At 39.4% G+C, this 13425-nt stretch overlaps 1 protein-coding gene across 1 annotated transcript in view; it reads right to left on the reverse strand.

The window, feature by feature from the left end:
• LOC121375972 (dynein assembly factor with WDR repeat domains 1-like) overlaps positions 1-13425 on the reverse strand; it is a 34622-nt gene extending 21197 nt beyond the window's left edge. The window contains exons 1-5 of the mRNA XM_041503720.1: positions 13325-13425; positions 11978-12050; positions 7630-7721; positions 2151-2203; positions 129-187 (exon numbers count right to left, since the gene is read on the reverse strand). Of these exons, the coding sequence (XP_041359654.1) occupies positions 129-187; positions 2151-2203; positions 7630-7721; positions 11978-12050; positions 13325-13364 (317 nt within the window). The 5' untranslated portion in view covers positions 13365-13425. The remainder of the gene's footprint in view (positions 1-128; positions 188-2150; positions 2204-7629; positions 7722-11977; positions 12051-13324) is intronic.

The raw sequence follows: 13425 nt of genomic DNA on the forward strand, positions 1-13425 counted from the left end.
TGTGCTCTCATTCTCTCTCTCTCTTATGCTCTCATTCTTTCTCTCATTCTCTCTCTCCTGATGGTAATAATTACTGGATGAAGCAGCATATAACAATATTGAATCATGCAGGTTTAATCGGAACTTACCACGAACCAGACTTGTTAAATGCTACATTTGTGAGAGGAAGTATATGGGCCCTCAAAACCTGCAAATATAAGAACATTAGAGCACATTATTAATCATCTAAAATTGGTTGTCAAACACTTGGTAATTTTTTAGTCATAGTCTTCGACATAACCTGTTACATTTTTTCAACAGCAGCAAGGGATCTTTGATATATTTGTAGTGCACTGGTTGGAATGGGAAAAACCTCAATCAGAGAATGGGATCACGGAGATGGTTCGATCCTATGACACAAGCACTGCAGGTGAGCTCGCTACCGACTGAGTTAGATCCTGCATCTGTTAATTTAATCACAGGAATGATAACCCATATATAGTGTATTGTACAGAGCCAATAAGAGAATTTGTGTTCTATATATGATACCTGGAGCTCGCAGATCAACTAGTAATTGTACAGTTATTTTAGGCTCTCGTGTTTGCTGCTCACAGGCAATGTTCTAGCTAGGATTTTGACTGTAGGTCATGTTTAATGTGAACACCATGGGCCGAATTTATGAAGCATGATTTTCTTAAACAAGGGTTTTAAACATTGTACATGTAATATGTAGTTACTAGCATGTAATAAACAGGCTTCGTAAATTCAGTCCAATATTTTTAAGACAAGTGATGGAAATTATTGCATACAAGTACATGTATTTGATATTTAGTTTTAAAAAATCAAGCAATGTCATATATTTAATATAAATATTAGGGAAGCATAAACTATTATTTTCATTCAGGTTTCTTTTTAATTTAATGACGATTTGTCAATTTAAAAAAATAATTCTGAAACCACAATTTATTATTCATAAATCTGGTTAATTCATGAAAAAAGTACAATAATTTGTTCATTGTATCAATGCACTAAATATAAAAATAATTAAGTCATAATTGCAGAATTTTTACATGTAATAATTGCTGAAAGTATTTATACCTGATACCATCAAATAAACTTAAGAAAAAAAGTGTTCAAATAAATAGATCTATAAATAAACTTTTAAAAATTAAAAAAACAAACAGAAGAAAGACAATAGACAATCAATTAATTTATAAATAAATAAAATTTGTCATGTGCATATATATTTGCAGTAAAAATAGATCTATAAATAAATTTAAAAAATGAAATTTAAAAAAAAATATAATAAAGACAATATTCAATTTATAAATAAATGACATTTGCATATATTTGCAGTACAAGCTGTCCACTGCCTTTAAATTTGTACATTTTAAATACATGTAAATCTATTATTAAAGGTCAAGGTCGAGATTATTATTTTATTAAGAAACTTTTGCAGTCAGGCTGTTAATAAATTAGTGTGTCTATTTTATGGGGATGTACATGTAAACACAGACGTTCTTCCATTTGATAATAATGATCTGTTTGTTTTGTTTAACGACACCACTAGAGCACATTGATTTATTAATCATCAGTTATTGGATGTCAAACATATGGTAATTTTGACAGTTGTAAATTTTTTCATTAGTAGCAAGGGATCTTTTATATGCACCATCCGACCGACAGGATAGCACATACCACGGCCTTTGATATACCAGTCATGGTGCACTGGCTAGAGAGAGAAATAGCCTTGATACTAATGATCAATACAACTGAATAACTGGGCAAGTGGCACTTTGAGTATAATAAAAAGAGACTATCAGCTTTGTGAGTTCAAGTGACGTTTACATTCATGCACATTATGATAATCGATAATAATTTTTTTTACATTCATGCAGATGTCATTTTAGTTATTTATCTACTTGTTTACTTATTTATTTATTAAGGTACTTACTTATATGTACTTATTAACATTTTGCTTACTTACATATACTTATACTTACCTTTTAGTTAATTATTTTACTTACTTATTTTTTTACTTACATGTACTTATTTATCGCTCCAGCCATAGTAATCTACTCACATGCAACATAAATGTGGGCACAAGTCTATTAAAAGTTTTAAAAACAATAACATTATATATAGAGCATGTGACAGTGTATATGACCAACCTTAAAGAGATAATAGTGATGGTCATCGGCGTGAGAAAGCTTCTCCTGAAGACCTGAACAATGGTTAAGAAAATGATCGCCTAGAAAATGTCTATTGACAAGCAAGTACATATACCTGTAGACTTGGTAATGCACACTAAACTTCTACACTGACTTATTAATCATCGGCTAGTGGATGTCAAACATTTGGTATATTTGACATATAGTTTTGGAGAAGAAACCTGCTACATTTTCCCATTAGTAGCAATTAAGGGATCTTTTATATGCACCATCCCATACAGGATAACACATACCATGGCCTTTGATATACCAGTTGTGGTGCACTGGCTGGAACAAGAAATAGCGCAAAGGGTCCACCAAAGGGGATTGATCCCAGACCGACAGCACATCAAGTGGGCGCTTTACCACTGGGCTACGTCCCGCCCTGTCAAGAAACAATGTTATTACTTGGAGTAAAACAATGTTTAATCACAAGCAATAGTTTATTTTGCTTAACGACACCACTGGAGCACATTAAGAACAAACAAGTAAGACTTGGTAATAAACATTGGTTTCAGTTCAGACATCTATATCCAAAATACATTTAACTTGTTGTTACGTTGGTGTTTAACCGTTTGTTACAGTATTCCTACAGGTTTGAGCCTTTAAATGAACTTAGAGAAAACTTGCATTTTCATTTTATTTACTGGGGGTACTTATTTACTGGAAATGGCCTAATTTCTTAATTGCCTACAAAAAGGATGGGTGCCCATTCATAGACATGGGCCAATTTCCAGTCAAATACAGTATTTCCAGCAGGTCATATTTTTTCATAGGACATATTTCTTTTGGCCTGTTATTAAAATAAACAGGCATTAAGAAAGTACTGCTAAACCAATACATGTCCACTACCAAGCCCAACAATGTTTCATATCTCCTAAATTTAAGGGACATACCTTTGTGTAAAGTGGGTAAATCACCATGAAAGATAAACTTGATTAATAACGGTACATGATAAACAATTATACAAAATTTCATCTCAATATCTTTGAGATGAAACAAAATTATTAATCTTCCGAGTTCAAGGGCCATAATTCCGTTAAAAATGGGTAATTTGCAATGAAAGTCACACTTGATCTGTAACAGTACATTATAAAGATATACACAAAATTTCAGATCAATATCTCAAGGCTTTTTGAAGAAAAGTCTGGAAAACAAATATTCACATTAACCAAGTTCAAGGACCATAACTTCGTCAAAAATGGGTAAATCTTCATGAAAGGCAAACTTAGATTTGTAAAAGTACATGACAAAGCTATACAAAAATGTCAGCTCAATATCTCAAGGCATTCTAAAAAAAAAAAAACATCCTGAAAACTATATAACAGACAGACAGAAGGACAGAGATGAAACCTATATAGTCCCCTCCGGATGGAACACAGACAGAAGGACGGAGATGAAACCTATGGTCCCCTCCAGGTGGAACAGACAGAAGGACGGAGATGAAACCTATGGTCCCCTCCAGGTGGAACGGACAGACAGAAGGACGGAGATGAAACCTATGGTCCCCTCCAGTTGGAACAGACAGACAGAAGGACAGAGATGAAACCTATGGTCCCCTCCGGTTGGAAGAGACAGACAGAAGGACGGAGATGAAACCTATGGTCCCCTCCAGTTGGAACAGACAGACAGAAGGACGGAGATGAAACCTACAGTCCCCTCCAGGTGGAACAGACAGAAGGACGGAGATGAAACCTATGGTCCCCTCCAGGTGGAACAGACAGACAGAAGGACGGAGATGAAACCTACAGTCCCCTCCAGGTGGAACAGACAGAAGGACGGAGATGAAACCTATGGTCCCCTCCAGGTGGAACAGACAGAAGGACGGAGATGAAACCTACCCCTCCAGGTGGAGTCCCCTCCAGGTGGAATGGACAGACAGAAGGACGGAGATGAAACCTATGGTCCCCTCCAGGTGGAACAGACAGAAGGACGGAGATGAAACCTATGGTCCCCTCCAGTTGGAACAGACAGACAGAAGGACGGAGATGAAACCTACAGTCCCCTCCAGGTGGAACAGACAGAAGGACGGAGATGAAACCTATGGTCCCCTCCAGGTGGAACAGACAGAAGGACGGAGATGAAACCTATGGTCCCCTCCAGTTGGAACAGACAGACAGAAGGACGGAGATGAAACCTACAGTCCCCTCCAGGTGGAACAGACAGAAGGACGGAGATGAAACCTATGGTCCCCTCCAGGTGGAACAGACAGAAGGACGGAGATGAAACCTATAGTCCCCTCCAGTTGGAATGGACAGACAGAAGGACGGAGATGAAACCTATGGTCCCCTCCAGGTGGAACAGACAGAAGGACGGAGATGAAACCTACAGTCCCCTCCAGGTGGAATGGACAGACAGAAGGACGGAGATGAAACCTATGGTCCCCTCCAGGTGGAACAGACAGAAGGACGGAGATGAAACCTATGGTCCCCTCCAGTTGGAACAGACAGACAGAAGGACGGAGATGAAACCTATGGTCCCCTCCGGTTGAAACAGACAGACAGAAGGACGGAGATGAAACCTATGGTCCCCTCCAGTTGGAACGGACAGACAGAAGGACGGAGATGAAACCTATAGTCCCCTCCAGTTGGAACAGACAGACAGAAGGACGGAGATGAAACCTATAGTCCCCTCCGGTTGGAAGAGACAGACAGAAGGACGGAGATGAAACCTATGGTCCCCTCCAGTTGGAACAGACAGACAGAAGGACGGAGATGAAACCTATGGTCCCCTCCGGTTGGAAGAGACAGACAGAAGGACGGAGATGAAACATACAGTCCCCTCCAGTTGGAAGAGACAGACAGAAGGACGGAGATGAAACCTACAGTCCCCTCCAGTTGGAAGAGACAGACAGAAGGACGGAGATGAAACCTATAGTCACCTCCAGGTGGAACGGACAGACAGAAGGACGGAGATGAAACCTATGGACCCCTCCGGTTGGAAGAGACAGACAGAAGGACGGAGATGAAACCTACAGTCCCCTCCAGTTGGAAGAGACAGACAGAAGGACGGAGATGAAACCTACAGTCCCCTCCAGTTGGAAGAGACAGACAGAAGGACGGAGATGAAACCTATAGTCCCCTCCGGATGGAAGAGACAGACAGAAGGACGGAGATGAAACCTATGGTCACCTCCAGGTGGAACGGACAGACAGAAGGACGGAGATGAAACCTATGGTCCCCTCCGGTTGGAAGAGACAGACAGAAGGACGGAGATGAAACCTACAGTCCCCTCCAGTTGGAACGGACAGACAGAAGGACGGAGATGAAACCTATAGTCCCCTCCAGTTGGAACGGACAGACAGAAGGACGGAGATGAAACCTATAGTCCCCTCCAGTTGGAAGAGACAGACAGAAGGACGGAGATGAAACCTATAGTCCCCTCCGGTTGGAACGGACAGACAGAAGGACGGAGATGAAACCTATGGTCCCCTCCGGTTGGAACAGACAGACAGAAGGACGGAGATGAAACCTATAGTCCCCTCCAGTTGGAACGGACAGACAGAAGGACGGAGATGAAACCTATGGTCCCCTCCAGTTGGAACGGACAGACAGAAGGACGGAGATGAAACCTATGGTCCCCTCCAGTTGGAACGGACAGACAGAAGGACGGAGATGAAACCTATAGTCCCCTCCAGTTGGAACGGACAGACAGAAGGACGGGGATGAAACCTATAGTCCCCTCCGGTTGGAATGGACAGACAGAAGGACGGAGATGAAACCTATGGTCCCCTCCAGTTGGAACGGACAGACAGAAGGACGGAGATGAAACCTATAGTCCCCTCCAGTTGGAAGAGACAGACAGAAGGACGGAGATGAAACATATGGTCCCCTCCGGTTGGAAGAGACAGACAGAAGGACGGAGATGAAACCTATGGTCCCCTCCAGTTGGAACGGACAGACAGAAGGACGGAGATGAAACCTATGGTCCCCTCCAGGTGGAACAGACAGAAGGACGGAGATGAAACCTACAGTCCCCTCCAGTTGGAAGAGACAGACAGAAGGACGGAGATGAAACCTATATAGTCCCCTCCAGTTGGAACGGACAGACAGAAGGACGGAGATGAAACCTATAGTCCCCTCCAGTTGGAACAGACAGACAGAAAGACGGAGATGAAACCTATGGTCCCCTCCAGTTGGAACGGACAGACAGAAGGACGGAGATGAAACCTATGGTCCCCTCCGGTTGAAACAGACAGACAGAAGGACGGAGATGAAACCTATGGTCCCCTCCGGTTGGAACAGACAGACAGAAGGACGGAGATGAAACCTATGGTCCCCTCCGGTTGGAACAGACAGACAGACGGAGACGGAGATGAAACCTATGGTCCCCTCCGGTTGGAACAGACAGACAGAAGGACGGAGATGAAACCTATGGTCCCCTCCGGTTGGAACAGACAGACAGAAGGACGGAGATGAAACCTATGGTCCCCTCCGGTTGGAACAGACAGACAGAAGGACGGAGATGAAACCTATGGTCCCCTCCGGTTGGAACAGACAGACAGAAGGACGGAGATGAAACCTATGGTCCCCTCCAGTTGGAACGGACAGACAGAAGGACGGAGATGAAACCTATGGTCCCCTCCGGTTGAAACAGACAGACAGACGGACGGAGATGAAACATATAGTCCCCTCCGGTTGGAACAGACAGACAGAAGGACGGAGATGAAACCTATAGTCCCCTCCGGTTGGAACAGACAGACAGGAGGACGGAGATGAAACCTAGAGTCCCCTCCGGTTGGAACAGACAGACAGGAGGACGGAGATGAAACCTACAGTCCCCTCCGGTTGGAACAGACAGACAGACAGAAGGACGGAGATGAAACCTACAGTCCCCTCCGGTTGGAATAGACAGACAGGAGGACGGAGATGAAACCTAGAGTCCCCTCCGGTTGGAACAGACAGACAGGAGGACGGAGATGAAACCTACAGTCCCCTCCGGTTGGAACAGACAGACAGAAGGATGGAGATGAAACCTACAGTCCCCTCCAGTTGGAACAGACAGATAGAAGGACGGAGATGAAACCTATAGTCCCCTCCGGTTGGAACAGACAGACAGAAGGACAGAGATGAAACCTATAGTCCCCTCCAGTTGGAACAGACAGACAGAAGGACGGAGATGAAACCTATAGTCACCTCCGGTTGAAACAGACAGTCAGACGGATGGAGATGAAACATATAGTCCACTCCGGTTGGAACTGACAGACAGAAGGACGGAGATGAAACCTATAGTCCCCTCCGGTTGGAATAGACAGACAGGAGGACAGAGATGAAACCTATAGTCCCCCCGGGTTGGAACAGACAGACAGGAGGACGGAGATGAAACCTACAGTCCCCTCTGGTCGGTCGGGCAGGGGACTAACAGCAACAGGACATATATATAATTATATTACTTCCTATCTGAAGCCCTGAAGTACACTGTACTAAGTATCAAAGGATACGGAGAATGAGTTTTCGAACTTGTTCTGCTTTAGTTGAAGTAACCAGGGGCTCCTTTCTCATTATCTCGTCCACCACTACATCAACATCAGTCCTGCCAAATAAAACATCAACATTTATCACATGTATACATGTACATGGCCACACACTATATTGTTATACAGATCTGTAGAAACAATAGAATTGATATTTGATGAAAACTCATGTTTTCACTGAATTTAAAGAACAATATTTACATTTTTACTACAGGAAGTTTTCTTAAGATGAAACAAATACAGTTACCTCTTTTGTAAATTTTTGAGGTCTAATTATTGCTCAGAGGCAAATTAATTTATTGTTTTCTAGCTTCATGATTACCAAAGAAAAACGAAATGTTTTATTTAACGGCGCACTCAACACATTTTATTTACGGTTATATGGCGTCAGACATATGGTTAAGGACCACACAGATCTTGAGAGGAAACCTGCTGTCGCCACTACATGGGCTACTCTTTCCGATTAGCAGCAAGGGATCTTTTATTTGCGCTTCCCACAGGCAGGATAGCACAAACCATGGTCTTTGTTGAACCAGTTATGGATTACTGGTCGTGTAAGTGGTTTACACTTACCCATTGAGCCTTGCAGAGCACTCACTCAGGGTTTGGAGTCGGTATCTGGATTAAAAATCCCATGCCTCGACTGGGATGCGAACCCAGTACCTACCAGCCTGTAGACTGATGGCCTAACCACGATGCCACCGAGGCTGGTTCATGATTACCAATGTATCTGATTGTATTTCAAACAAACAAATTTGTATTTTAAACAATAGACTTATTTCACATTCCATATGCACATGCACATGTTCCTAGCAACTCGTAGATGCTATCAAGGAACTTATGTAAGATCATGCAACAGAACACGTTAAGGGGCACAGGAAATGTTAGCGAGCATAAAATATACGAAAATTTTGCTACATGTAGGCCTATATAAGTATTTCATGATATTAAATTTAAATAGACCAACAAGACACTGTTATGAAAAACTTGTGTACAAATGTTTTGTTGAACATACAGCAATGGTTACATGTCAGTAAGGATAACAATAGTTAGTTAGCATGCATATTACTGCAATGTTTTACTAAATTTTATTATCTGTAAGCTACATAACACCAAAATATATCACATAGAAGTATTTCTTCAGTCCTTTCTGCAACTTAAATTTATTTTTTTAATGTCTGATAATGCCAACCTCACTAAAGTTTTATATCTCTAATACATGTATGTTCAGGGCACAACACTGCGGTTATAATTTACAAAACATTTGCCTTTTGGCGAGTAGATTATTTTGTCAGCACCTGGCTGTCATTATGACATAAATATTTATTTTATATTACCAGTCAGACAATATAGTACTTAAATATAAATATAAACTTCTGTGTTTAGGACTTTGCGTTTGCGAATGACTGTGAACTCATTCTCGTCACATCACTATGCAAGGTAGCGTGGGATCTGAGAACCCATTCTTGTCACATCACTATGCAAGGTAGCATGGGATCTGATAACCGGAACATGTTCTCGCCTTTCCCAGACACAAGAATAGAGTTTTGAATACCCGGATATTGTCAGATAACCAAAGTTGCAAAAGTTATTCCGAATATCAACTTAGGAACTTTGGCCCCTTTGACAATCGAGGCATTTTGGAGTTTTTAATGTCCCGTGAGACACATCGAAATGTTCCGGTTGTAATTGATATCTGATTTTCTAAGTACTTCATACAAGGCATGTGTTTACTTAATGCTTTAAAAAAAAAACCAAACCCCCATCAGAAAACACCAAAAAAACTGAGATCCTGTTTGCTGTAGCCTAAATCATGTGATCATGTCGATAAGATGCACAACAGAAAAACGTTTATCAATTTACAATTATAATTATATTCAATTGTTAAATTTTTATTTTTAATTTCAAACATGGTTGCAGTATCTTTTCGCTCTACATTGTCTCACTTGTACAGGTACTCTTGCTGGACTTGACCTGTGCCCGGGTACTTGTGGAGACCCGTGCCCGGGTACTCGTGGAGACCCTACTAACTAGCGATTATTTTTCATTTACCAGCCAACTGGCCAGTAAACTGCTGCTTTAGAATGCACCCAGGGTTGAAAATTAACATTAAAACCATGGTCGCCAGTAGGGCCAGTTGAAGAAAAATCTTACCAGCCCTTCTCAAATTCAACTAGCCCTTCAGTTATCACATTAAAATTTAATTGTACAGCCAAAATAAAAACTACAATGTTCTTTGTTGAATAATAATAATGTGCTCACCGTATATAGTCTGTTTGCTTCAATGGTAAACTGATAAATAATGAAGTTAAAATTCATATAAAAACATGTTATTAAGTTTTAAACCCATACTAACTCAAATTACCTTTTCTGAAAAAGAAATCCCATATAAATAAAAAAAAATCTTTACAAATTACCATTAAATTATGCAGATTAAATCTCATTTTTTAATATAGGGGTGAAGACAAAATGCTAGAATAGTGAAGGTATACAACTTGTCTTGCATTGTCTATGAAGTAAAATATAATGCAGTACAGAGACTAAAGGTAGAACTGAGCGTGTTTTAAATAAACTAGTATGGGAGTGGCAGTCCTCTTTGTGACGACGCAAGAGGGATGACATACACTTTGTGGCAATGCCAGAGGGGTGAAATATCCAGTAAAGGATATCCTCGAGAGTGGCTCTCCTCCTATAGGCAAGGCACTACATAGAGATCCATAGAATCATCCACTATTTTGCCAAATCCCAATTCGACTCTGCATTGTACAGATTATGCATTACAGTTCTGTCATTCATATTACCTTGAATGTTCTAACAATTGCCTTAAAATCTAAATTAGAAAAGAAGATTTAACCTATGCAGTTTGATGGTAATTTATAAAGCTTTTTTTTTTTTTTAAATTTACCTAGAACCTTTTCCCCCAAACAAATGTTACTTGAGATGGCATGGGTTTAAAACATAATAAATTAATAAGTTTTTATATGACTTTTATCTTTATTCATTATGAAGTTACATGCAAAATGACACAAACGGACAATAGCCTAAAAATGTATATTTTCTGCCTCATTAAAAGGTAATAATGCGCACGTGTGTGTGGATATTGTAAATGCAACAGTAATAGGCTTCTAATAAAATAAATATCGAAAGAAAAATAAATCTGAAAAAACAAAAGAACAGAACTTCATTACACTCAGTTACACAATTTGGCATATGAAGAACATACTTATTATTACAGTAATATTTGGACGGTTATGTCATCATGTAAGGTTTGGTGTCAAGACTTAAGATCTGATCTGTTCTTATTGCATGCAAATCGCTTAAACTTAAAACAATACAGACACTGACAGACAATTAACTGACCTTTGAAATAATCCCTGTAATACTGGAACATTTCATTGTTATTTATATATGCGTGCATGTGCTCACGTTAGTGCGAGTTAAAACTACAACATAGATTTTGATTTTGTCCCAGAATAATATAAGCTAATTAAATATAATTTTTTACCATAGTTCATTGCATAACAATTGTCTTCTAGATAATTATGGCGTATCCAGTCCATTCCAATAAGCCGATGACTTCCAGATTTTAAAAATACATGCAATGTCTGCAATATGTTTTGAGCTCTATTTTTAGAAAGACCCGGCCCAAAACTACAGAAACTGAGTCTGGCGCTTTCAAAATATAATGCATGTTCTATGTCTTCTGCTGCTGTGGTTGGCGCCAGCACAGATGCAATGTGTTTTGTCATGTTATAGTCAGTTTCAGTGCGTTTCATTTTTAACTGGTAGTACACTCACCAGACCCTAAAATCGATGGTCACCCAACAGACTACCTTTGTAACATTCTTAGTCGCCCTTAGCCAATAAAGGTCACCATGGGTGACCGAGCGACTGCTAATTTTCAACCCTGTGCACCCTGATGTTACTTATATTTGATAGTGTTTTCCCTAGCTTGTTTTAGCAGTCTAGCACCATATTGCCTTAATCAGTGCCATGCTGCCTTGAGATTAACAAACCTTTTTCAGTAATTAAATCTAAAATTGCCTTTATAAAACACCCAAAAAGGTATTATTAATTAATAAAATATGCCTTTTATATCTTTTGCCATTCATTTATTAAAGCAAGCAAATAAATTACATTAATATTTATTTCAATTAATTTTTGTGTATTTTTAATGAAATACAAGTGCCCCGAAAATTGTGAAAATGCCCCAAACATCTACCATGCTTTGCCAAATGTCTAGGGAAATCGCTATTTGAATTTCGCTGAATTTTAAGATTGTTAATATTTTATGATTGACAGTAATAAAGATTACTCTTGTCTAAGATCCAGCAGGTCTACAGACTTGGTCTTCACACTGCCTCCTTGTTCATATTCCAAGATAATACCTGTAATAAACAGAATAATTAATTGATGCATGTACATCGTACATAAATTGTCAGGGTTGTCAACATTAATGAATTTAGCCACACTGTTCCATACTGGTCAGCCTAGCTCGAGTGTCCTCCAGTGTTATTCTGTTATATGTGTGAATAATGTTAGAGATGACTGTGTGTAATATGTCGGCAACTGTCAACGACCAAATGGTAGCCAGCTATTGTGTCTAAAATACACATTTTTTCCTAGATCTGATCCAACAGACCTTTAGTTCGATTACTCCCCGAGACAAATGTGCATGATACGACCACTAAAGATCAGCACGACAGTCGAGTGATGTCTCCACACACTTTGCCCTATGTCAGTACAACAATAATGCAGTTTCACATAGGGGCATCAGGTTTCTTCATCTAATGTTCATACCGGTTACCAACATGTAAGTCTAATGTCTGACTCGAGAATAATCGAACCAAAGGTCTACACATCAGATTTAGAAAACAATTGTATTTTAAACACAGTAGTTGCCTACCAATTGGTTGTTGATGATTGCAGAGTATTAAACTGTCATTTCTAGCGTTAGTCTCACATGTATATAATTGAATAATGCTAGAGGACACTCGAGCTATGGAAAGCCTTAATTAATAAACAACACTGTTCAGCCTTTGGGCATTTGAATACCCCACCTCCATTTTAAATTGATAATAATAATAAGACTTGTTTTATTATTATTATTATTATTATTATTATTATTTAAGCCCACTTTTTTTCAATGTCAGAATTGGCACATAACTGTAATCATTATATGAAAACTTCATTTCATGGACAAACAGCATACATGTATTTCCTGATTCAAGTTGGAACTTATGGGTCATTATATGTTTTTTAATATCATAGATTTTGTGTATAGTGATAAACCAAACTTTGTAGGCTTCTGTCTTGTGACAAACGTGGTATTTGTAAACAGAATTTCGGTTGCCATAGCAACCAAATATAAAACAAATAAATACCAGTAGCATTCGCTGCATTGTGATTATATGGACATTTTCGAAATAATGCGTGTGTACTGTACTATGTTGGGCTTAATTAACATCCAAATAGTTTGTGTTCCCAATGCCTATTAAGTTCCAAACTCACATTTTTTAAATAAATTTAAGAACGCGATGGACGCTCAGGCTCGATTTCACTGTGAAAATTTAGACGACTCTAAAAGCAAACAACAGAATTTATGATATGCATTAACATCATACTGCATTATATACAAACTTGCCATTCATAATGCTATTACCTGGAGGATAGTATCGCAACAAAAAACGTTTGAGCTTCATCTTTTGAGAGGTTGTGTACAGTATTCAGAAACATTCAACATGTCGGAACAACGAAGTCTGG

Source organism: Gigantopelta aegis, chromosome 1 (genome assembly GCF_016097555.1).
Source record: "Gigantopelta aegis isolate Gae_Host chromosome 1, Gae_host_genome, whole genome shotgun sequence".
NCBI classification, from domain to species: domain Eukaryota; kingdom Metazoa; phylum Mollusca; class Gastropoda; order Neomphalida; family Peltospiridae; genus Gigantopelta; species Gigantopelta aegis.